The following is a 23,595-nucleotide window of genomic DNA, read 5'->3' on the forward strand; positions in this document are numbered from 1 at the left end:
ACATCTAAATAGAGAGGCTGCCAGTGCATTAATGTTTTCTTACATCCTAATCAAAAGACAAGAAGTTATATGCATAATCTCAGGCCAAGAATTTCCTCGGAGAATAGGTTTAATCAATACCTAGCAAAAATACAGATTATAAATTATTAGAGGTTGGATCTCTCTGGTCCGCATCACTTTGACCTGAGTGGTTCTGAAAAAGAGAATTTGCTGGGACAGGGAAGGTGTCCTGCTACCATCCCCCAAACCTGTCACCCGCAGCTGGTAGACTGCCCCAGCAGATAATCCTACCTCGCCCTCCCCCCGAAGCTGGTTGGGCTGCTTGCCCAGCTATTGCTGGCTCTATGGGCAGCATAGACTCTGGCTTCTGCCATGGGGCTCCATTCCTGTTAAGCTGGGAGCAGCAGTGGGGCTGGGGCTCCAACCCTGGCCCTGTGACATTGGGAAAGCTTTGGGGCTCTGGCCCCATCCCCGCACAGCCAGGGGAAGCCACAGAGCTCCAGTCCCAGCCCGGCTTTGCCCTGCAAGGGGAAGCCGTGGGGCTCCGGCCCCAGTCCCACGATGATCCCAGCCAGGCTACCAACTTTGATGTCCCACCTGGCTGGCCCTCTTGTCCTTAGGCTCCTGGGCTCTCTGCTCCAGGAGCATCCATGGTTTGGCAGCCAGACCCAAGAGTCCCATATTTTGGAGGTACAACCTGTACTGCGCCATCTGTACTGTCACTTACAGTCACTATGCTTAATAATCTCAGTGGCCAACAGACCAGTAAGACAATGTAATCAAACTGGATTAAAAGATGCTTCATTTACCTTGCCTTTTTCTTCAGTCTTGGCTGCCTGTCTACAGGCTGGATGCCAAATGGAAGTTCCTGGAAATAAAAGCCAACACTCTGGTGAATTCTGACCTATAAAATGCAGCTTTTAGTATGAAGGGCAGAACACTAATCTACAAAAATCATAGAAACTGGGGTGAAATCTTGGCCTCACTGAAGTCAGTGCGAGTTTTTGCTGTTAACTTCAGCTGAGTGAGGCTTTCACCCATGATGTCTAAGTCAAAATATGACAACACTGTGATATTCAGAAATCATTAAACAAGCTTTGCTGGGGGGTTTTTAACTCTGAAAATTCTTCAAACCACAACAACCTCTTACCCACCAAAACAAACAAAATGTCTTTATTTCCCTTTTTATCCTTGGAATAAAGTACATACTTTGGTTCAGATTCTCAGCTGGTATAAAATGCCATAGTTCTATTGACTTATGCTGATTTACATCAGCTGTTATTCTGGCCTCCTATCTGAATTGCTCATGAAATTAACATTTATCTTGTGGTCCCAACTTATAAGTGGGACTTAAGATAAATGCTGTCACATTAACTTATTTCAGGAAGATTGAATTAGGCCGTGATACTCAGACCTCAGTTGTTCAGGAGCCAAATTATCAATAAACATTACCCCAAAGACCCACATTAATGTAAATTAATTGTTTCATTTACTATAGAACTATTCATATTTAAATAGTATGGCATGGGAAATATTTAGCTTACATATATACATTTCACAGCAAATAAGTTAATAATTTAGTAAAGTAAATAACTTGGAATGTTTAATAAAATAATAAAACATCCTGATTGGTTAATAACTAAATCGCACAGTGTTTTAATATTACATGCTGTAAATTGCTGCTGGGGACACATTAAACAACTACTTGTGGCTCTTAAGATGCAGTATATCACTGGAATAAAGTAAAGAGAACAGGAAACAAATATGAAGCAAGCCTTAAAATACAATACATTAAAACCAGAAGATTATGGTACAATGGATATTAGAAAAAAACCCACAACAGAGTAGTCCTATTTTAGAACATATTAGCAAGCAAGCTTCAAAGAAGAGAGTTATATCATGAGAATTTAACTTTAAAAATAATGTCCACCATTGTTAATTCAAGATGCTAAGGAGCCATGGTCTTTTTGTTTTAGCTAAAGAAGTGTGTCTGCTTTTCTTTGAGATAAACTAGCAGTTTAACTACAATTGCAAGCACATTACCAAATAGAAATGGAAAAGCTTGGTCTGCAGGGAACAGGAAAATGGATGATCTGAACAACAGAAATTCACTTGATATATAAAACAACAACAAAAATGTACCTATATATAATCAAAAGTGTGCAAGTGTTTCAATTAAATGTCAGTGTCCTTAAGGAAACAGACTATGGGCAGAATTCAAGTAACATAAATAATAATTAAATAATAATTTAATAACCAGTAGCACAGTAATAGTTAAAAAAAAAGGGCATCGTCCAAGACAATGAGATTTCCACAACAGGACAATCTTGTGCCTCTATGCCCCACATTTGGTTTGGAATATTTTACCCGAATTTGGCTACATTAAATTAATAATTTGGGATAAGGGTATCATGGTTAATTTATATTTACGTTCCAAATATGAGTAGGCAGCAAATGATTTCACCATAATGTGACTTTTACAATTTCTGGGCAAATACTGTTGAGAAAGTATTTTTGTGGTATTGCAGGTTTATGAAATGGGCCTGGTAAAACTGTTCAGTGCTATTTCATGAAGGATGTTTTCAAGAGGGAGGGTTGTATCTGCGGGGGGATGAAAATAAAATTTAAATACGATAAAAATGATACATGCAACAAACAGAAAGGGAGAAAGAGAAAAATAGCACAGAAACTTGAGTAGAAAACAAAATAAAATGTGAAAAGTCAAACATAACATCAGTACAGTCAGAATATAGAGGTAAACTGTACGCAAATTTAACTGCAGAAAACAAAAAAAGAAAGACTCTGGAGAATACCCCTGAACTTTGGGAGTATTTCAATCTGATCTCAGAGCAAAAATTAGAAAATGCTGAGCTTGCAATTAACCAAGAAACCACAACATTCCCTGGCTCCTGTAGTGAGTGAAGTCACCGATCACACTGGCCCTTATTGAACTAATTTCCCATAAATCAATGTGACAAGAGAATAATTGTGATTTTAAATAATGTCAAGGCAAATCTTATGAAGGTAGAGTCTAATTTTCTCTGTTTAAAGAATGAACACAAAAGTTGATTCAAGTGTAGTACAGTACTGATACTTGCAGGTAACCAGAGCTGAGAAAAACATTCCTCTTTGGTTAGTACATCAAATTGGTAGTTACCTCTGCTCATTTAATTTCTTTTTCTGTTTTGCCAAGAAAGTACACCACCAGAGAGGCTGTGCCTAGATGCTTATGCTAGAGATGTTTGTCTTATAAATGCAGATATTGTTTTAATAAATATACTAAGAATCAACACTAATAATATATTTTATTTGTTTACCTTGCAGATACATTTCTTCTCCTTCTGCAAACATCTGACTGCATCTGACACATCGTGCACAAACTGGGTGATAATGTTTTTCTCCGGCCTGTTGGGGGAAAAAAAGTAATTATGGACAATGCTAATTCTAGATAGCCCAGCAGTTTATTCACTGGTTACACCTTCATATGTTGTACTAAGGTTTGGAAGAAAATATTTCATTACAGGTTATTTTACATGTTATTTTCTTTCAAACTGCGGAGTGCATTTTTAATTAAGTAAATTGAGTAATACTAATCAGTTAAATCAAGTTTTCAAAATCGCAGTGCTGATTTCAGTTACAAACAATGCTTCTTTTAAAAATAAATATGCTTTTGATAGTAGATCTGATCTGATTCAATTTAAGTGAATGAAAGTATTCCTATTGACTTGAATGAGAGTAGGATTGAGCCTTAAATTTACTTAAAACCAATGAGATGACTAAAAAAATCAAGCTTCCAAATACCTTATACCCTATTTTACCATAGCCTGTTCCAAACTACTGCTACCTCTGACAAAGCTTGTTCTTGTCCACACAAACTTATGCCCAAATAAATATGCTGGTTTCTAAGGTGCCACAGCACTTCTCATTACCTCTCTTCATGTAACAGAATAACCAAGGATCATCCCAATGAAATTAACTATCACTAAGTTTAAAACATACAGAAGATAGTACTTCATACAACACACAACGCCAGGAGATGTTCTGAAGATTGAAAGTATAACTGGGCTCTAAAACGAATAAGATAAATTCATGAAGGACAGGTCCATCAAGGACTCTTAGTCAAGATAGTAAGGGATGCAACCTTATGGTCCAAGTTTCCCTAAACTTGACTGCCAGAAGCTGGCACTGGACAATAGGGGATTGATCACTTAATAACTGATCTGTTCATTCCCTCTGAAGCATCAGCCATTGTTGGATCACGTGATACCAAGGAAGGCATCCCATTGGTCTGACCCACTATGGCAATTCTTATGGTCTTATTTATGGTATAAAATCTTGGCTCCAGTGAAATCAATGGTAAAACTCCCATGATTTAATCAGGGCCAGATTTCATCCCCTTTGACCAAATGACCTACTAGCATTAAAAAACAAAATGGTGTTGACATGGACCACATGTTACATTATGCATCAAATACTGCAGACCTGACTGAGGAAAAACAAAGCTGAAGTCAAGAGTCAGTTCAGAAAGTATTTTGTCTTAATTAGAAGTGATTGCATGATTTGGCATGATTAGATATCCTGTTTCCTTGGAAAACTGAGATTGGAAGCTAATACAATGAATGTCAGGTATTGGTGCTGTTCGTGTGTTTCTACAGTATGGCAAGTCTCTTTGTTCTGTCCAGAAATGAACAGTCAGCAGTCAGACAATAATAATAAATCAATAATTAATAATAATTAATTGAAGGCACTCAATAATCCAGCAAAAATTACATGCAGTTAGAATTTAATTGTGACTAGATGGATGATCTGACTGATAATTTATGACTGACAAAGTCAAAGGGGTCAGCAAATGTTTGTATCACAAAGAATAATCTTGGTCCACTAGCTGCTCTCTCATTACTAAATGCTGGGATCTGATGAACACAAGTTCAAAGATTCTGTTTTTTTATTTCATTAATATAAAACGTATTTTACCCACGAAAACCTATTGCCATGCAGATATGTAACACCAAAGTTAAGAAAGAAAACAGTACATTAACTGAACACTTTGGATCCTTTCAGCAGATATGGGAGAATTACTTCAGCAGGGATAAGGAATGTGCTGATAACATGTTTGTGAGATCTGTGTTTATGTAAGAGAAGTACTGTAACTCTGAGGTGGAATAACAGCCCTTAAAATATATATCTCCTGATGCACAATGACTTATACCTGATTCACCCTATGGCTTAAAAGAAGACAGGAGGAAGATCTTTTGGCTGAACTATATCGTCTGGGGAAAATATTAAAGAATCAGACTTTTTATCATCTTCTCTGATTTTCTGCTCTGTTAACAGGATGAAAAGAGGTTTCTATTTCTTTGTACAGCTACTAGTTAGAGTTTAGTTATTATACAGGTAAGTGATCTGAAATTATAGATTTAGGTTGTCTTTTAAAATTTTGGAAAATCAGTTCTAATATAATGAGACTTCCAAATTCTTTCAGAATTTATTTAAATAGCTTCTTTGGGCAATAAAGTCATTGACTTCCTCTAGATATTTTTAGCCAAGGTTTGTATTGTATCAGCTAGAACAAATCAATCAAATTCACTGAGATTTTGCTCTGCATTAGCATCTGCCTATATAATTCCAACTATCCAAAAGAAATGTTCCTTTTTTTTTTTGCCTTCAAATCCCAACTTCGGGTTTTTCTGATTTATTTCTGTGTTCATCTATGCTTATGTAATCTACACACCTACTGGGTGTAGTTCACTGTCCCATGTAGGGGCACTTAGACCACTTACAGACAGAAAGAATGAGTATACTCCATCATACCTTATAGGGTTTCTGATGAAGTTCGTGGGATTAGGTGTAACCAAAGTTTTTTGTATAATACAATAATAGTGATTTTTGGCCTAAAGCCAGAATTAGAACATGTGAGTGTGGAATATGGTAGTTTTCCTTTCACTTGAAGTGTTTAAGTCAAGACTGAATATCTTTTAACAAGACAGGTGATAGCAGAGCCTAAGGTTATAGTCTTACTGGGTGAAATTCTATGGCCTGTGTTTGGCTGGCTATCAGACTTTATGATCTCTTCTGGCCTTAAAAAAAAAATCTATGAATACTTTTCAGTAAGGACTTATAGGTTGCTACAACCAATTCTCACAAATTTTCCACAAAACATTGTGAACATAAGTGTGATTTCTAGAAAGCACGCATACATTTTTCCTGTTGAATTGTGTTAGAGTACTTTTAGTTAAATGAAGTACATATACAATTTTAACCAACTATTATTCAAGACTGACTTTGCAACTGTACAACTAATTAGCTGCCAATTTCCCTGTATTACCTATTCAGAAGGATCTAGAAAGTCTGCAGAGAAAGGGAAAGTTAAGAGGCACTTACATCAAAGCTGGTTGAGAAACAGAAAATGCATTCAACAGATATTTTCACAAAAAGTTTGTCTGTTTTTCAATTACATTTTGTTTTTCTTACAAACGTTCCGACCCATATGCATTAGAAGCCTTAATACACAGAGCAACAAATGGTAATGAAGAACACAAATATCAGGGAAATGTCTCTTTTAGGCATACAGATGTCTGTGCTGCATTCTTCTGTCTTGTGATTCAGGGTACAGGACTCCACTCCAACAGGAACCAACTTTGAACAGATCTATTTGGGAATGAGATGGGAAGCGGAGGAACAGTAGCTCCATAACATGTTCTAAAACCCCCTCCACACTAATTTGGAAGGGTTGGGGTTCAAGAGAGATTATGTTCCATTCTTCATATTCACTCTTGACAGATTTTACAGACTGACGTAATTCTGATATTTCTTTGTAAGCACTGGTATATATACATATTTTTTACTGAGGAATCCTAAAGTATCAGTAGATCAACAAAGAATAATTGACAATATTTTATTATAGTAACATTTATTCCATAGTAACAGAAACAAATTCCAATCATATAGGACCAGATTCAGCCTTACTCATGTTGAATAAAGTGTTTGTGTCTCTGTAGTCCCAGCAAACCAGATGGAAAAACTCACTGAATAATGTACTAACATGGTTGCAGAATAAGTATCCCAGAATCTGGCCCATTATAATTTGTTCATCAGATGTAAGAATCCTTGCAATGCCTTACAGCAACATAGAGCCAGATCCTCAGCTGATGTAAGCTGTCATAGCTCCACTCAGAGATGGACAAGTTACACTAATTAGGAATCTGCCAAAATGATGAAAATAGATGTGTATTTTTAGGACATATCAAAGTGTACCAGCTGGAATTGAGATTTATTGTGTAAAACTTTTGCCCTACTGATTACAGAAAAGGGGTAACGAAAATGCACTGCCAGTTTCTCCAAAAGCCGACTGAAACAGAGGCAAGGCTATTTTAAAAAAGACAAATTGCTCAACTGGTGCCACATCTTGAACCAAAGCTGGACTACCAATTCCTACAGAACTCGGAAATGTTGTGGCCTTAAGCATATATATTGTTGAAAAGATGGACTTGCCATTTTTTTGGGTTGCATTGATGTGAGGGAGTCTAATGTGGCAATCAAATTCCTAACCATATGGATGTTTCTTCACTGAAGTTTGGAAGCTAGGTTTGCCAGACTGTATTTTATAAAATGGGCAACACTGTGACAACAAATACACATGCAATGCGTAAGTGACAATTTGTTCTCATGAATCTCTTACTATTTTTGATCCTGACTGTAAGAGCTCCTCTAATGCCCTACTTCAGCCACCTGTACATGCTGGAAAAAGTGATATTATGAGGTTAATACTGTTCCAAGGAAAATCCTTCTAGTCTGAGGAAAATATGCCACGGACAATGGCAGTGTATCCCTGCAGCAACACAAGTTACCAAGAGCCCATCTGTTTATTCTTTATGCTGGCTTCTGAGAGAATAGAGTGTCAAGATCTTGGTTCCTATTTTTGAGTTGGTCAATAGTTAGAGTCCCTGGATTCCTAAAGGAGGACCTAAAGAAGAATATGGTCAACAATTCCTCTCCTCAGACATGAAAGAACAGTTCTGTGTAAATGTAAAAAAGTTCAAATATACAGCAGGCAAAGCTTTCTTGGGGCTAGTGAAATTCCGTGGAATTAACAGGAACCACAACAAATCTCATCACCTTCCGCTCCAAGTGCATGGAGGCAGGGTTACTTCAAAGGACTTTTGGATCTTGCTGTCTTCAATATAAACACACAGCACAACATACATATTCTGATGCTAGCAGGCCAGGTGCCAGATCACACCCAGGCCTCCCAAACCTCACTGAACATTGACAAGGAAATAGCTGGAAACCAATTTAGCTATTAGTATGTTAGCATTTTAAAAACTGATATTCATTTTAGGATGTGTTTAAAAATGATTAAATCTATAGGGCTATGTTTACATAGCAGCGTTATTTCGGAATAACTGATGTTATTTTATTTCAAAATAACATAGGGTATGTCTACACTACAGCGCTAATTCGAACTAACTTAGTTCGAATTAGTTAATTCGAACTAAGCTAATTCGAACCAACGCATCTAGAACTAAAAACTAGTTCGAATTAGCGTTTTGCTAATTCGAACTAGCATGTCCACATTAAGTGGACCCTGAACCGGGGTTAAGGATGGCCGGAAGCAGTGCCAGCAGGGCATCAGAGGAGGACTTAGAGCGTGGAGATGCTGTCTCAGGCTAGCCGAGGGCTGCGCTTAAAGTGACCCGACCCCCACCCCGGACAGACAGTTCTCAGGGGTGCCCCGCTTGCAAACCAGTCCTGGCTTGGAGTGCCCAGAGTACCCACACTGGGCACATCACAGCACTTGGCCATCAGACCGGCTGCACTTGCTGCAGGCTACCATCTGGGGAGAGGGGGCAATTGGGGGACTGCAGGAGAGCTTCCACCCCCAGAAGCCTGCAGAGCCAGCCCAGTCCTCCCCATCAGGGGCTCGTACCCCATTCCTCCCTCACCTCCTTCCACTTACCCTTCCCTAGCCCCTTTACTTGATGTACAAAATAAAGGACAATTGTGTTCAAAAATGGAATCTGTCTTTATTGAATAAAACTGGGGGAGACTAGGAAAAGGAGGTGGGAGAGGGGAAGAGAGAGGCTGGGAGAGGGGAGGGCAACGAAAATGATCAGGGGTTGGGAACAGGTCTCATATGAAGAGAGGCTAAAGAGACTGGGACTTTTCAGCTTAGAAAAGAGGAGACGGAGGGGGGACAGGATAGAGGTCTCTAAAAGCAGGAGTTGGGTGGAGAAGGTGCATACAGAAAAGTTCTTCATTAGTTCCCATAAAGAAGGACTAGAGGACACCAAAGGAAAGGAATGGGTAGCAGGCTTCAAACTAGTAACAGAAAGTTGTTCTTCACAAAGCAAAGAGTCAACCTATGGAACTCCTTGCTGCAGGAGGCTGTGAAGGCTAGAACTAGAACAGAGTTTAAAGGGACGTGAGATCAAGTGATGGAGGTTGGGTCCATTGAGTGCTATTAGCCAGGGGGTAGGAGTGGTGTCCCTGCCCAAGGTTTGTGGAAGGCTGGAGAGGGATGGCACGAGACAAATGACTTGGTCACTGTCTTCGGTCCATCCCCTCCAAGGTCCCTAGGGTTGGCCGCTGTTGGCAGACAGACTACTGGGCTAGATGGACCTTTGGTCTGAACCAGGACGGCCATTGTAAGCTCAGGGCTCAGGGTCGGGGGTCTCAGTGGATCCCCTTGATTTTCATGCACACCTGCTCCTGGGTGGCCAGGCTGGCAGCTCTCCTGCCCTAGATGGCCACTTTCCTGTGCCTAGTGCGGAGATCGTGGCTTCCTAGTTCGAACTACCTAGTTCGTGTCCCGTGTAGCCGCGCTGCACGGGGTTCGAACCAGCGGGGTTTTAAAAATGGCGGCTCCCCGCTTATGCAAATGAAGCCCGGGAAATTCAAATCCCGGGCTTCATTTGCAAGTGCGGTATGCCTACATTACCCTCCTAGTTCGAACTAGGAGGATAGTGTAGACATACCCTTAGTCTTCTGCAGTTTCATCTGATCATATAGTGCTTACAGAAAGAATAGTATTCAGGTTTAAAATTCAGAAAATGTGCAAATATATGCCACACTGAAATAGATGCTATTCACTCAAATATAGAGAACTAATTACAGTAAACTTCCGATAAGCTGGCACCTTTAGGACCCAGGGGGTGCCGGATTATCAGATATGCCAGACTATCAGAAGGGGGGGCTATGAGGGGTCTGGAGTGGGGTGGGAGGGGATGCCACCCCAGACCCCTCATAGCCCCCTCTTACGATAGGCTGGCTCTGCCCCAGGCATCCCTGATTCAGCCGCTGCTGGTCAGTTTCAGCAGCAGCTGAATTGGGGATGCCTGCAATAGAGCAGCTGGGGTGCTGCCGGGTTGGTCCCGCAGCGCCGAGGGGCAGCACTACGGCACCAACCCAGCAACACTCCAGCTGCTCTTAGGGACGCCTGGGACAGAGCAGCTGGGGTACTGCCCGGTTGGTCCCGTAGCGCTGCCCCTCGGGGCTGCGGGACCAACCTGGCAGCACCCCAAGCTGCTCTTGGGGACGCCGGGGGCAGAGCAGCTGGAGTGCTGCCGGGTTGGTTCCGCAGCGCCAAAGGACGGCGCTGCGGGACCAACCAGGCAGGACCCCAGCTGCTCTGCCCCAGGGGTCCCCGATTCAGCCGCTGCTGAAACAGATCAGCAGCTGATTCCAGGAAGCCCGGGGCAGAGCTGCTCTGCCCGGGGCTTCCTGGAATCAGCCGCTGATCTGTTTCAGCAGCAGCTGACTTGGGGACCCCTGGGGCAGAGCAGCTGGGGTCCTGCCAGGTTGGTCCCGCAGCGCCGAGGGGCGGCGCTATGAGACCAACCCCGCAGCACCCCAGCTGCTCTACCCCAGGCGTCCAGATTCAGCCTGCTGGTGAAACTGACGCTGCTGGTCAGTTTCAGCAGCGGCTGAATCCCGACCCTGGGGCAAAGCAGTTGGGGTGCTGCGGGACCAACCTGGCAGCACTCCAGCTGCTCTACCCCAGGCGTCCCCAAGAGCAGCTGGGGTGCTGCCGGGTTGGTCCCCCATCCCCGAGAGGCAGCGCTACCAGACCAACCCGGCAGCACCCCAGCTGCTCTGCTCCCGGCTTCCCCGATTCAGCTGCTGGTCAGTTTCAGCAGCAGCTGAATGGGGGAAGCCTGTCCGGCTGCCCCAGCACTTCCGGGTTCCTGATGGTGCCGGACCATCAGGAGTCCCGGAGCATTGGACGCCAGACTAATGGAGTTTTACTGTAAATATACACAAACATATTGAAATAAGTGCAAAAAAGTGTGAAGCAATTCATAATGAAATAGATTTTCAGGAGTCATTACCTGAAAACCACTCCTTGAAAAATACATCATCGAGCTTATCAAACATACTTTTCATTGTGTTTTGTTCAAATTTGATCATGACACTTTTCTAAAATGTGTTTTTATAGCTAGTATGTCTTTATATGAGTGAACTCCCCTCCCCCACAGATAGCTGAATTATTTTGAACAGATTGATTTCTTTTTCTGTATAAACTTTAGTAGTTTTTTAATCTCATGCTGCATTTATCTTCTAGGAATACAATGTAATTGAAGAAAAGACATAATAAAAAAACTGTATTAATTCACAGGGTCAAATTCACAAGTGGCCTAACTTGATGAAGTTTTACACATTGACTTTAATGGAGCCACACTGATTTACATCAGCTAAGGAACTGACCTTCAGCATCTTAGAACTAACAGCAGTTTTGTACATAGTTTAACAGGCTTCTTAGTCCACCTTCTTACCCATATCAAATGTTTGCAGAGGGTCAGACAGATTATACGATTATTTATTGAGACAGAAATTTCCAACCTTCATTACTAACGTGCAGACATGCAATCAGCTAGCTCACTAACTGGTGCAAAAAGTCAGCATTGGCCAACTGTTACAATACAACCACTATTCTTAGAACAGAAGATATTTATGATATTAAAGCATGATTCTGCATAGTAAAGGAATGGAGTACCAAGGAGAGAAGTATAAGATAAAAGGTGATGAGAAGGGATAGCTTCTTCCATTAATAAATGAGCTGCTGCATGCCCATCAAGTTACTCTACATAGAAGCAAGGTTAACACTTTGGATCCTGATCCTGCAATCATTTGAAGTCACTTTTGCCATTGATTTCAGTAGGTATGTGTAGTGAGTCATCCTGGCCTCCCGCTGACCCAGAAGAGGAAACTCCTCCTAAGAACTCTTGGGGGGCAGTCCCAGAGCAACACAGCCCCACCCATAGGAAGCAGAAAGGAGGGGCCGGAAGTATAAAAAGCCAAGCTCAGAGCTCAGTTGGATGCTGAGCAGGCTAGACGCTCGACCCAAGCTCCAGTGGAGGAAGATCCAGCTGCAGTGCCCTCGCTGGGAGAACTGGGTTGGGCCACCAGAGCCACTGCCAGCCCATGAAGACTGCCCAAGGCCGCGACAGCTGCTGCCAGGCCTTGATGACTGGTCAGGGCCACAGAGACCACTACCAACACCTGAGGATCTGCCAGGAACCCCAGGACCTTGCCTACAGAGGTTGAATGGCTTTTGGGGCCTGCGCCACACTGTAATCTGGGCCCAGGAAAAAGGAAGGACCTCTAACAGTTTCCTTCCAGGCCTGAGATTGGGGGCCTAGGACTAAGTCGCAACTTCTACAGTATGGAACTGACCCTTGGAGGGGGATGCATTGCTCACTTTTCCAAACTTTTCTACACGTAAACACTTGTCCACTCAGTCGTGGCCATTCTCTGCTCTCTCTTTACAATTGTATCTGCAAGGAAGAGAGCAGGTGCACAGGGATGCGAATATCTACCACTGGTCAGAGCAGAGGATTATGACCAGACATTACCTTTATTTGTAGCCAGATAGAATCTCCATTCACCCAAACAGGAAAGCAACAACCTTACATAACAATAACTTGCAGGTTTTACTGGCTAGACTAGCAGACATTTATAATGGCTTCTACTATATTTGAAGTCAGTTATGTTGGGCAAATATTGTACCAATTTTTAAGAAGTGGGGGGGAAAGGATCCAAAGAATCCTAGACTTCAATACCTATAAAGATGCTGGAACAAATTATTAAATAATCTATTTAAATATCCCGGGCTTCATTTGCATGTTCCCAGGTGCCGCCATTTTTAAATCCCCCTTAGTCCGAACTCCATGCCCGCGGCTACACACGGCACAGAGTAGGTAGTTCGAATTAGGATCTTTAATTCGAACTACTTAGTCAATGCCGCTTGTAGCCGCGGGCACGGAGTTCGGACTAAGGGAGATTTAAAAATGGTGGTGCCCGGGACCATGCAAATGAAGCCCGGGATATTTAAATCCCGGGCTTCATTTGCAACTCCGCTTGTCCTTATAACCCTACCTAGCTCGAACTAATGAGCTAGTGTAGACGTACCCTAAATGTGTTATCTTGATGGTAGTAGGATGTCTGACATGGCATTCTCATAAGCAAAACAGGGAAAGGTGATCTAGATGAAATTACTGTAAGAAAGATGCATAACTGATTGAAAGACCATGATCAAAGAGTAGTTACAAATAATTCACTGTCAGATTGGGAACGTGTTATGAGAAGTATGCCCTCCCCTTCTGTGGTGCCACCTGATATACTGGGGTATCGCTGAACCTATCTGTTCCATCAGCCAGGTCTCCCTTACACTGTCTTGCTGAGCCCGGCCCTTTCAAGTCTCCTCCAGCACACACACAGGTAGGGACATGTCCCACTGCAAAAAAATAAAGACACTGAAAACAGCACTCCATGGAAAGGCTACAGCTAAGGAATTGCCCAGCACTCAAGTGCACACCTCTGGAGTGTAAATCCAAAACTGTGTTGTCTTGTACTGCACAAAGACCTGTCCAGCATACGCTCATGAAATGTAACCCCTTCCTCAATGTGGAGGGAGATATGCACTTTTTGCCCCTAAATTACGAATTCTAAAAACTAGGATTAGAGAAAACAAAACCAAGTTATAATATGTTACTATAAGGGTTAGAAAATAGATCAAAGCAGATTACTCCAACAATTAAAACCAAAATGTAATATAAGCTTAGATATTAAGGAAACTGGTTATGAGCAGTAATTTCTCACCCTAATGTTGTTTTAAGTAGATCGATGAGTTTCTTGAAAGCAAACTGCTCTTGCTTGCAGCTTAAAACTCCAGATATTCTGTGCACAAGCTAGACTTTTCCAGCCTACGCTCAATCATTCTGCTCCCACACAAACGCGCACACACACACCCGCCCACCACACACATACACATTTTGGGTTTGTTTCTTAGATGTTCTCAGCAGTTTGTCTTGGGTGGAGACTCAACTTCTCAGGAAAGTAGGAGATTAGGATCTTCAAAGACCTACTGTTCTTTCTAATGGCTCATTGACATGACTCCAGCTAACCAGCCAGACTGGTTGCTTTTTGTCTGTCTGGTGGGAGTTCTCCAGGAGCAAACACTTTTGTAGTACAGATGTTATAGTCAATATTTTTAACTTTAGATACGAAATAACACATGCATACAAATGGATAATCATATTCAATATATCATAACCTTTCCATGGTATCTCACATGCCTTATCTTGAACAAAGTATATCCTAATTATGATATAATAATATTATAACAATATTTCTATGAAGAAAATGGAATGTAACATCACAGGTGTATCTAAGGGAGTCTCATATGGGTTACTCTTGAATATGCTACTATTCAATGTTTTCATTAATAACTTGGATAATGGAGTGGAGAATATGCCCATAAAATCTGTGGATGACACCAAGTTGGGAGGGGTTGCAAGCACTTTGGAGGACAGGATTCAAGTCAAAACAACCTTGACAAATTCAAGAATTGGTCTGAAATCAACAAGACTAACGTAAATAAAGATGAAGTACTGCATTTAGGAATGAAAAATCACAATGAGGATTGCACAATGAGGAATAACTGGCTAACTTGATGTTAGTACTGCAGAAAAGGAAGTGGGGATTATAGAGACCGCAAATTGAATATAAGTCAAATATGATGCAGTTGCAAAAAAGACTCATATCATTTTAGGATGTATTAAAAGGAGCGTTGTATGTAAGAGAAGGGAGGTAACAGTTCTACTCTACTCTGCTTCAGATGGATTACTATGTACAGTTCTGGACTTGGCTCTTTAAAAAGGATGTGGACAAACTGAAGAGAATCCAGAGATAAATAAAAGTAAGAAAACGTTTAGAAAATCTGACCTAGACATGAAAAATCTGTGTAATTAGTTAACAGGTTAAACATACTATTTATCCGGTTAAATGATTAAAGGGGGGCTGGCACTGCAGCCAGGCTGAAATGCCCTCCCCCCCCCTTCAGTCAGGGGCTGCTTTGGCTAGGGCTGGAGCACTCTCCATCCACAGCAGGATCATTAAGGAAGGACAAGTAGTAATGGCCTTAATCTTCAAGAAGGACATTTAGGTTAGATATTAGGAAAATCTTCCCAACTATAAGAGTAGTAAAGCTCTGGTATAGGCTTCCAAGAGAGGCTGTGTAACCCCCACCACTGGAAGTTTTAAGAACAGATGGTACAAATACCTGTCAGAGATCGTCTACATTTTACTTGGTGCTTCCTCAATTCAAGGGGTCAGACTTGATGATTCTCAAGATCCATTCCTGCTCGACAATCCTAAGATTCGGTGAAGTATTTACTATGTACAGTAGACAATATATCAGAGGAGGAAAAATTTGTAAAAGAGCAGATACTGGGAGAAATATATATGGGAGAAATTGTTCTATAACCTGATTCACCATTGTGTCACTCCAATTTTATGCCAGTGCAACTGTACTGATTTCAATGGAGTTATAAGTGTGTCAAAGTGGAGTAACACTGAACTAAATCCGACACTCCTCTCTCTTTTTTCACTGGAGTCATCTGTCAACCCACACGTAGCCAAGAATCTGTCATTTAAAATGTTCTACATGTGCACTCGCAGCACTACTTCAGCGAGCTCACATGTACAGTTATTTCACGTTCATCCCCATGTGCTTTGCAAAGCCCTAAGTTTTCCCACCCACAGTGGATACATCTGAATCATACTTGCTGCCTCCTACGGTTTTCTTTATTCTTTTAGGTATAGAGTGCAGAGCCAGATGTACAAATGAGGAGATTTCTCTTTCAAAGAAAGAAGCTCACCGTATTCCAGTTTCTCTCAAGACAAATTCCTAGCTACTGAAAACAACAGTTAAAGGAATAATTTAAAAGAAAATAGTATAAATAACTCAGATCTTAATCTGTGACCTCTAGGGCCAAGTTTAGGTTGGGTGGAGGCAAGTGTAACTTTGATGGCTTCAGTAGTGCCCTGGTTAATTATATCACAGCAGAATTTGGCCCATATTTCTGATGGTAAAAAGTCCATGGATACAGCTTTTGGCTTTGTCACTTGGTTGCATATATGTATCTATATATAGAAATGCAATGTCTGTCTGTCAGTCTGTTTGTTCAGGAACTCCTCATAAACAGTAAGAGCTAGGGCCACCAAATTTGGTAGGCAGCTTCCTCTTACCCTAACTTAAAGCAAGGTCTGGGTTTGTGCCAGAAACACTGGGAGTGGCAGGAATGGGGTCCTCCCCCCCCATGGAAAGGGAGGGACAGAGAGAGGAGAGATGCAATCCTCATACTCACCACTGGGGGCAACGCGCAGGGATGGGATACTGCACAGGGAGCACTGGGGACAGCCACACCTGCACAAGACAGGCTAGCAGGGGATGGGGCTCCTCATGTTACCAGCCAGGCCACCTTATACAGGTAAGGTTCCCCAGCCTCCCCCTGAAGCTACAGGCCCTGGTTATTACCCTCCCATGCTGTTGCTGCACCTGGGGTTCCCCCCCGCACGCCACATACAGAGGCCTGCATATTTCCCCTCCCCTGCTGCTCCACATGGGTACATGCAGATCCCCCCCATCCCCGTGAGGTTCCTATGGAGCCTAGTGATTTCTCCCTCAGGGTACGTCTACACTACAACGTTAATTCGAACTAAGCTAATTCGAACTAACGGATCTAGACTAAAAAACTAGTTCGAATTAGCGTTTTGCTAATTCGAACTAGCATGTCCACATTAAGTGGACCCTGAACCGGGCTTAAGGATGGCCGTAAGCAGTGCCAGCAGGGCATCAGAGGAGGGCTTAGAGCGTGGAGATGCTGTCTCAGGCTAGCCCAGGGCTGCGCTTAAAGGGACCCGACCCCCACCCCGGACAGACAGTTCTCAGGGGTGCCCTGCTTGCAAAGCAGTCCTGGCTTGGAGTACCCGGAGTACCCACACTGGGCACATCACACCACTCGGCCATCAGACCGGATGCACGTGCCGCAGGCTGCCATCTGGGGAGAAGGGGCAATTGGGGGACTGCAAGAGAGCTTCCACCTCCAGAAGCCCGCAGAGCCAGCCCAGTCCTCCCCATCGGGGGCTCGTGCCCCATTCCTCCCTCACCTCCTTCCACTTACCCTTCCCTAGCCCCTCTTCTTGATGTACAAAATAAAGGACACGTGTGTTCAAAAATAGAAACTCTGTTTATTTAACAAAACTCGGGGAAACTGGGAAAAGGAGGTGGGAGAGGGGAAGAGAGAGGCTGGGAGAGGGGAGGAGGAAAACTGGGAGGAGGGAGCTGAAAGGGGGAAGCAAGGGAAAGGAGGGGGTGGGGAAACTGAAGGATCAGGGGTGGGGGTCTCGCCGGGCCAACCGCCTCCCAGCACGGCGAGGGAGGGGGCCTCTGCGTCCCCGGGGGTATGGGGTGGAGGGTGCGGAGGTCCAGGTGGGGGGTGTGGACATTGAGGAAGAGGTTGTGGGGGTTGAGGAGGGAGAGGTGGGAGGGGGAGCAGGAGTGGGAGGAGGGACAGCAGTTGGGGGGGCAGCAGGTGCAGGACCAGCACGGGGCACCATGCTCTGCAGCAGGAGCTGCAGGTTGGTGCTCAGCCCTCGGAGCTCAGCCAGCAGCTCGTGGCGGACCTGCAGGTCTTCCCTCATCCACGCCTGTAGTGTGCGGTGCATGGCTCGCAGGGCCCCAAGGTGCTGGTCCCTGTACTCCTGCTCCATGCTGGCGGTCCGGAGCAGGCCGCGGGTGCGGGAGCATGTCCCGGGCGGGGTGGTGCGCCCTGCACGAGCAGCTGGTGCAGCTGTAGAGACAGAAGAGAAGTGGTCAGTTCTCCCTGGGGACGCAGAGGATGATGCCCAGCCCCCTCCCCAACTCCGTAACGTGAGGGTGACCATGTCCTGCACCGTCACAGCCGCTGTGCTTGTACAGAGGCCATGGTCAGGATGTCTGGCTCTCCCCGAGACTGGGAGCTGCCCCAAGACCGCACCCATGTCCCTGTGCCATGTATAGTGTGGCCGGGGCGGCGGGGGGAAGGGGAGATGTCCCCTGCCTCCGTGTAGAGGGGATATGTGAAGGGAAATCATCCTGCTGGGTCCTGCCCCGGGGTCGGGAGCATGTCACGTCTCTTTGCACAAGCATGTGCCTATTGGGCAATGGCCCCTGGGTGTCACGCAGCTGGAGCCACCTGCCCAAGGGTGGCATGGCACGTGCTCGCACGTGCACAGGTGTCTGCGTGATCCGTGGAAGGCATGGCCCACGCGTGCGGTCTCTGGTCTCCCTCCCACCTCCCCCCCCCCCGAACTACTTAATTCAAACTACTTACCCGGTACGGTCTCCCTGGACGACACTGCTGGCGGTGGCCCTTCTGGTGCGCCCAGGTCAGGGCCCTCTGGTCCTGGCTCGATGTCCCCCGGGCTGGCACGGACCGCCCTGCCCTCCAATAGTTGGTGGAGGGCAGCGAAGTAGGGGCAGGTGGCAGCCCCTGCAGCAGCGCCGCCCCTTGTGGCCCTGGCGTACGCCTGCCGCAGCTGTTTAACCTTAATGCGCACCTGCTCCTGGGTGCGCCTGTGTCCCCTGCTGGCCATAGACGGCCGCATTCCTCCTCCTAGTGTGGAGATCATGGACGTTGGGGGCCTGCCCCCAAACCTCAATGAGGTCCATGACCTCCGCACTAGACCAGGAGGCCGCGCGCCGTCTACAGCCCCTGGCTGGCCCCTGGGTGCTTGGGGACTGAGCAGGGGACGTCTCGCTGGCACTGGCTGCCTGGCTCATCATGCAACCACTGGCTCAGGGGCAGAGACTGCTAGTAGGGCTGGCTGACTCTAGTGCCGTCTGGCCAGAGTCTACCCCTTTAAGGGCCCGGGGCTGGGGGAGAGGAGAAGAGTTTTCCTGGTTGTGCCCAGAGAGGCCACCAGGGGGAACCTGGGGAGGGCTAGCCTCCCACTAGTTCGAACTAAAGGGCTACACAGCCCTTAGTTCGAACTAGCTAGTTCGAACTAGGCTTAATCCTCGTAAAATGAGGTTTACCTAGTTCGAACTAAGCGCTCCGTTAGTTCGAATTAAGTTCGAACTAACGGAGCGTTAGTGTAGCACCTAGGAAAGTTAGTTCGAACTAACGTCCGTTAGTTCGAACTAACTTTGTAGTGTAGACATACCCTCACACTCACTTCACCTGGAGTGAGGATTTTCTTCACTCCCTCCCCCTCTCCCCAATCCCATGGGGCCTGGAGAATCCCTCCTTCTCTCCGCCACCCCCACGCCAATTCATCTGGAGCCAGGGGATTTTATCCTTCTCCCCTGAGGGCTCCTCACAGTGCCTAAGGATGCCTTCCTTTCTCCCTCCTCCCAACTCCTCTCAAGCCTTGGGGTTCCTTCTCTCCCACCACGCTGCTCCTCATGGGACCAGGCTGTGCCATCCTTCCCCCCTCTATGCCACTCCTCCATTTAGTTATCAACAAAATCCAACAAACCATTTTTTGAGTTACACGCCCAAGCAACACTGGGTAAATCTGCTGGTATTTCGTAATAGATAACCTACACTTTTTGACTTTTTCTTGGCTTTGCACCTTTCTTACGACACCGACTATGCCTAGAATAGACTTCTGCTTCCCGTTTGCTAAATAACCTCTTTCATCTCTTCCATATCCACCCTTCAGTTCCTTAGGCATGATTCTCTCCTAGTACAAATAACGTCCACTCCACTGGAGTCAATGAAACAGAGGCTTTGGCCCACGGGGTAGCCTCCCCATGGGGATGGAGCAGTCCCTTGCCTGTGGCAGATGGGGAGCTGCTCCAGCCCCACTGGTTAACCTTAACCAGTAAAACCCACCTGTTAAGGGTAAAGCTTACCGGTTAACTGATTAAACCTTCATATCCCCTAGTCCAAAGTCATTTATCCATACATGTTTCTGTGCCTCTGTTATCCTTCACACCCTTTATTTGTCTTGTTGATCTGGGCTAAAAGATTTTCAGGATAGGGATTTTCTCTCACATACCTGTACAGGGGTAACTCTGTGGCACTACTGAAATACCAATATTGCTTTTTTATAATAATATTGCCAACCAATTTAAGTTGCATTAATGCACTGCTAGGTCAAAGCATAAGTTCAAAGTTCTTATTTTAGTTGAAAACCAATTTAACCCTCCCTCCCCCCCCAAAACACACTGAAGGATGGAAGGAGGTAAATCAAAAAGTGACATACAGTATTTTACCCCAACAGATTCTGTTTTCCTTCTTGCAGTAGATACACAGTACATCCTTCAGCGGGTCAGAACACACTGGAGATATTTTATCAACAAAACCAAGTGCCACTAAGTGCAGTTAAAGGTGCTAGACAAAGCTTAATGCTACACCACTGCCATGGTTACCGAAGAGAGTTAGAGAGAGGATGTTCTAGTGTTGGCTGGATCCACAGATACATTGCCAGTACTGCAGTGAAGCAGCCTTGCTCACTTTAGGGGCAGTCAGTCAGATGCCAAAGAGAAACGAAGGGAATTTTGTAAAGCAGAAGAGTGAGGAATTAAAAAAAACCACACAATTAATTATTTCGTCTAGCTGAGACATTCATCAGGTGGAAAGAAGCACTACATGCTCTGATAATATTAATGCATCACTGCACCAACATGGAGCTAAGAAAGGCAGCCTAACTGGCAAATTGTAAGCAGTTTATAGTTAAAGTTCAAAGTGACAAGGTGGCTGCTGAAACCAGGCATGATTCATTTTGTAGCCAAACAGTCTTAATTTGTCATTATATGTCACTTTAGCATGATGAGAAACAAAAGTTATCCATCAGTCCCTCCAACTCACAATACTGACCATGTTCCAATCATGCACACACAAAAGAGTAAACAGGGCTCTTATCAGTGACCTCTAACACATGCAGAAGGAAAAAAGGGAAACTATTAAGAGGAAGACAAGCAAGCAAGCGCAAAGCATTACAATGACTTTTCTCATGGCAATGCTATTTTTCTTAAATTTCAAATATAGTTTTGTATTATTCAAAATATTCAGTAGCATCTAGCACATTGGTTAAAACATGTACATGATTAAGATCCTGATGTACATGTTATCAGCTGAACTGCATGCTAAATAAAACATGTAATTGATGAGTAAAGTAACACGCAATAGCTCATTTTAACATTAAGCAGTTTTTCTGACAGTTATGATTTTTTTTATGTCACAGTACAAAAAAAAATAATGCATATTGAAAGTGATGGATTCTTGAAAGATGAGACTTCTAAAACTGCGTGGAAGAATAAGAAACCTGGGATGAACAAATCCAAAATAGAAGAATTAGCTAAAGCACTGAATAGGCTAAAGCCATGATTAAAAGCATTTTCATTGCTATTTATGTGTTTATGTTTGGATGACGCCTATTTAAAAGTAACAAATCACTGTGACTTGTGATCACGATACTCAAATGAAGGCAACTGAGTATCAATGGACACTTAACCAGCCAAATTCAGGAGGCATGCACTGAAGATTAACATGACTTTGTAAACCAGCAGCCCCAAGCAATCCCAAAGGCACCAAAACCAAAGGATCCAAACCAAACTGAAAAATGCACTGAACCTCCATACATAATCCTTTTTGCAAGTGCTGTTTAATCTTTCCTACCTTAGCTGGTTTCCTCTCGCAAAAGCTAATGCTGATTTATTAAGACATATCGTTTCTCCAACAGGTTTTGCTTCCTTCTCTCGTGATAGAGAAAACTGGCTTTGGCAGCAGTTTGGAAGTGATGATTAATTCTGTCACTTCAGTCCTTTTGCCTTTCTTGCCAGCCTTTCAAAAGCTGGCCATTCTATAGGAAATGCCTTGATCTTAGAGAACCTTTCCTTTTATTGTTTCATTATTCACTGCTAACATCTGTATTATAATCTGCTCAAATACATTTTACACATCACTAGGTTTTGTTGTCAGTGAAACAGCAGGATAATAGACATTTCAGAATAAACCATTATTTCACATGGCAGGCAGAAATTTGCACACCCTGCTTTAGGGAATTAGTCTCGTCTCAGTACCATACTAAGATTTTCAAAACGGGGAAAGCATCTGATTTACAAACTAGGCTGCAAATGGAAACAATCTAGGCTTAGAGAAAAGGAAAAAACATTTGGCTATCAAGCAAGGGGCATTTTTTTAGTACATATTAACTCATTTTGCCACAATACATAATGCCTACCATAATCCACAATATAAATGAGAGAGTTTGTCTGTTTCTCTGTGTGTGTGTTTGTTCATGAACTCTTCCTAAACAGAAGCTTCAGGGGGTAGCCAAATTAATCTATACAGGATAAACTTTAAAAAACAACAAATAGTCTGGTAGCACTTTAAAGACTAAACATGTAGATGGTATCCTGAGCTTTCGTGGGCACAGCCCACTTCTTCAGATGTGACACTCTGAAGTAAGAGCTAAAACCATCAAATTTGATATGCAATTTCCTCTTATCATAACTTAAAGGAAGGTAAGGGCTCGGACAATGGAATGTGCCTGAAATGCATTTGTTTTTCATAAAATGGAAAGGGAGAGTTGTGATAGCAGGGACAGTTATATTGCAGAATGACCACAGGGAGGCAGCAAGGGGCCAGAGATGGGGACTGGGACAACTATAATCCTGTGGGGCAGCAGGGAGTAGGGATGGAGAAAGGGACAGCTATCTACTAAATATTTTAGAAAGTTTGTGTGTCTGTGTATCTATATGTCCCCAAACCAGGGGACATGTACTCCTCCCCTAGCTGTGCCCACTGCAGCTGCAACAGCTATGGACAGGCACTTCCCACCCTTCCCCAAGCTGCTGTGGTGAGAGAAGGCTGGGGTTATCCTTTCTCCCTGGAGCTGCCTACATACTGAACCCCTTGTCCCCAACCCCACCCCAGAGCAATGATTTAAATGAAGAAAAACTAAAATCATTTGAATTAAGGACCTAAGCAATGCTGGGTAAATCCTATAGTACAGCATATTTTAGGAAGCCATCTACTTACTGCCCATTAGCAGTCCTTGCCCACTTGGTTCCTGCGGAGGAGGCTTTGCTGAGTGTAACCAACACCATTAACCAATAAGCATCTGCTTTATAAGTTAAGTGGTTAGTCGTTTACACTCAAACATTCCGTGTGTTTGTGTGTGTGTGACAGAAGAAAGAAAGAAAGAAAGAAAGAAAGAAAGAAAGAAAGAAAGAAAGAAAGAAAGAAAGAAAGAAAGAAAGAAAGAAAGAAAGAAAGAAAGAAAGAAAGAAAGAAAGAAAGAAAGAAAGAAAGAAAGAAAGAA

General features: G+C 43.8%; 1 protein-coding gene across 10 annotated transcripts in view; it reads right to left on the minus strand.

Moving 5' to 3' along the window:
- The window catches only part of ABLIM2 (actin binding LIM protein family member 2), a 226,212-nt gene that overhangs the window by 75,694 nt on the left and 126,923 nt on the right, over positions 1 to 23,595 (minus strand). For all 10 annotated transcript variants that reach the window (XR_012904395.1, XM_075930800.1, XM_075930805.1 and 7 more), the window contains exons 7-8: positions 3,318 to 3,405; positions 810 to 868 (exon numbers count right to left, since the gene is read on the minus strand). Coding sequence is in view for 9 of the 10 variants with exons in the window: in XM_075930800.1 (XP_075786915.1) it covers positions 810 to 868; positions 3,318 to 3,405 (147 nt within the window). In the remaining variant the exon portion in view is untranslated. The remainder of the gene's footprint in view (positions 1 to 809; positions 869 to 3,317; positions 3,406 to 23,595) is intronic.

Source organism: Pelodiscus sinensis, chromosome 5, assembly GCF_049634645.1.
Source record: "Pelodiscus sinensis isolate JC-2024 chromosome 5, ASM4963464v1, whole genome shotgun sequence".
NCBI lineage: Eukaryota > Metazoa > Chordata > Testudines > Trionychidae > Pelodiscus > Pelodiscus sinensis.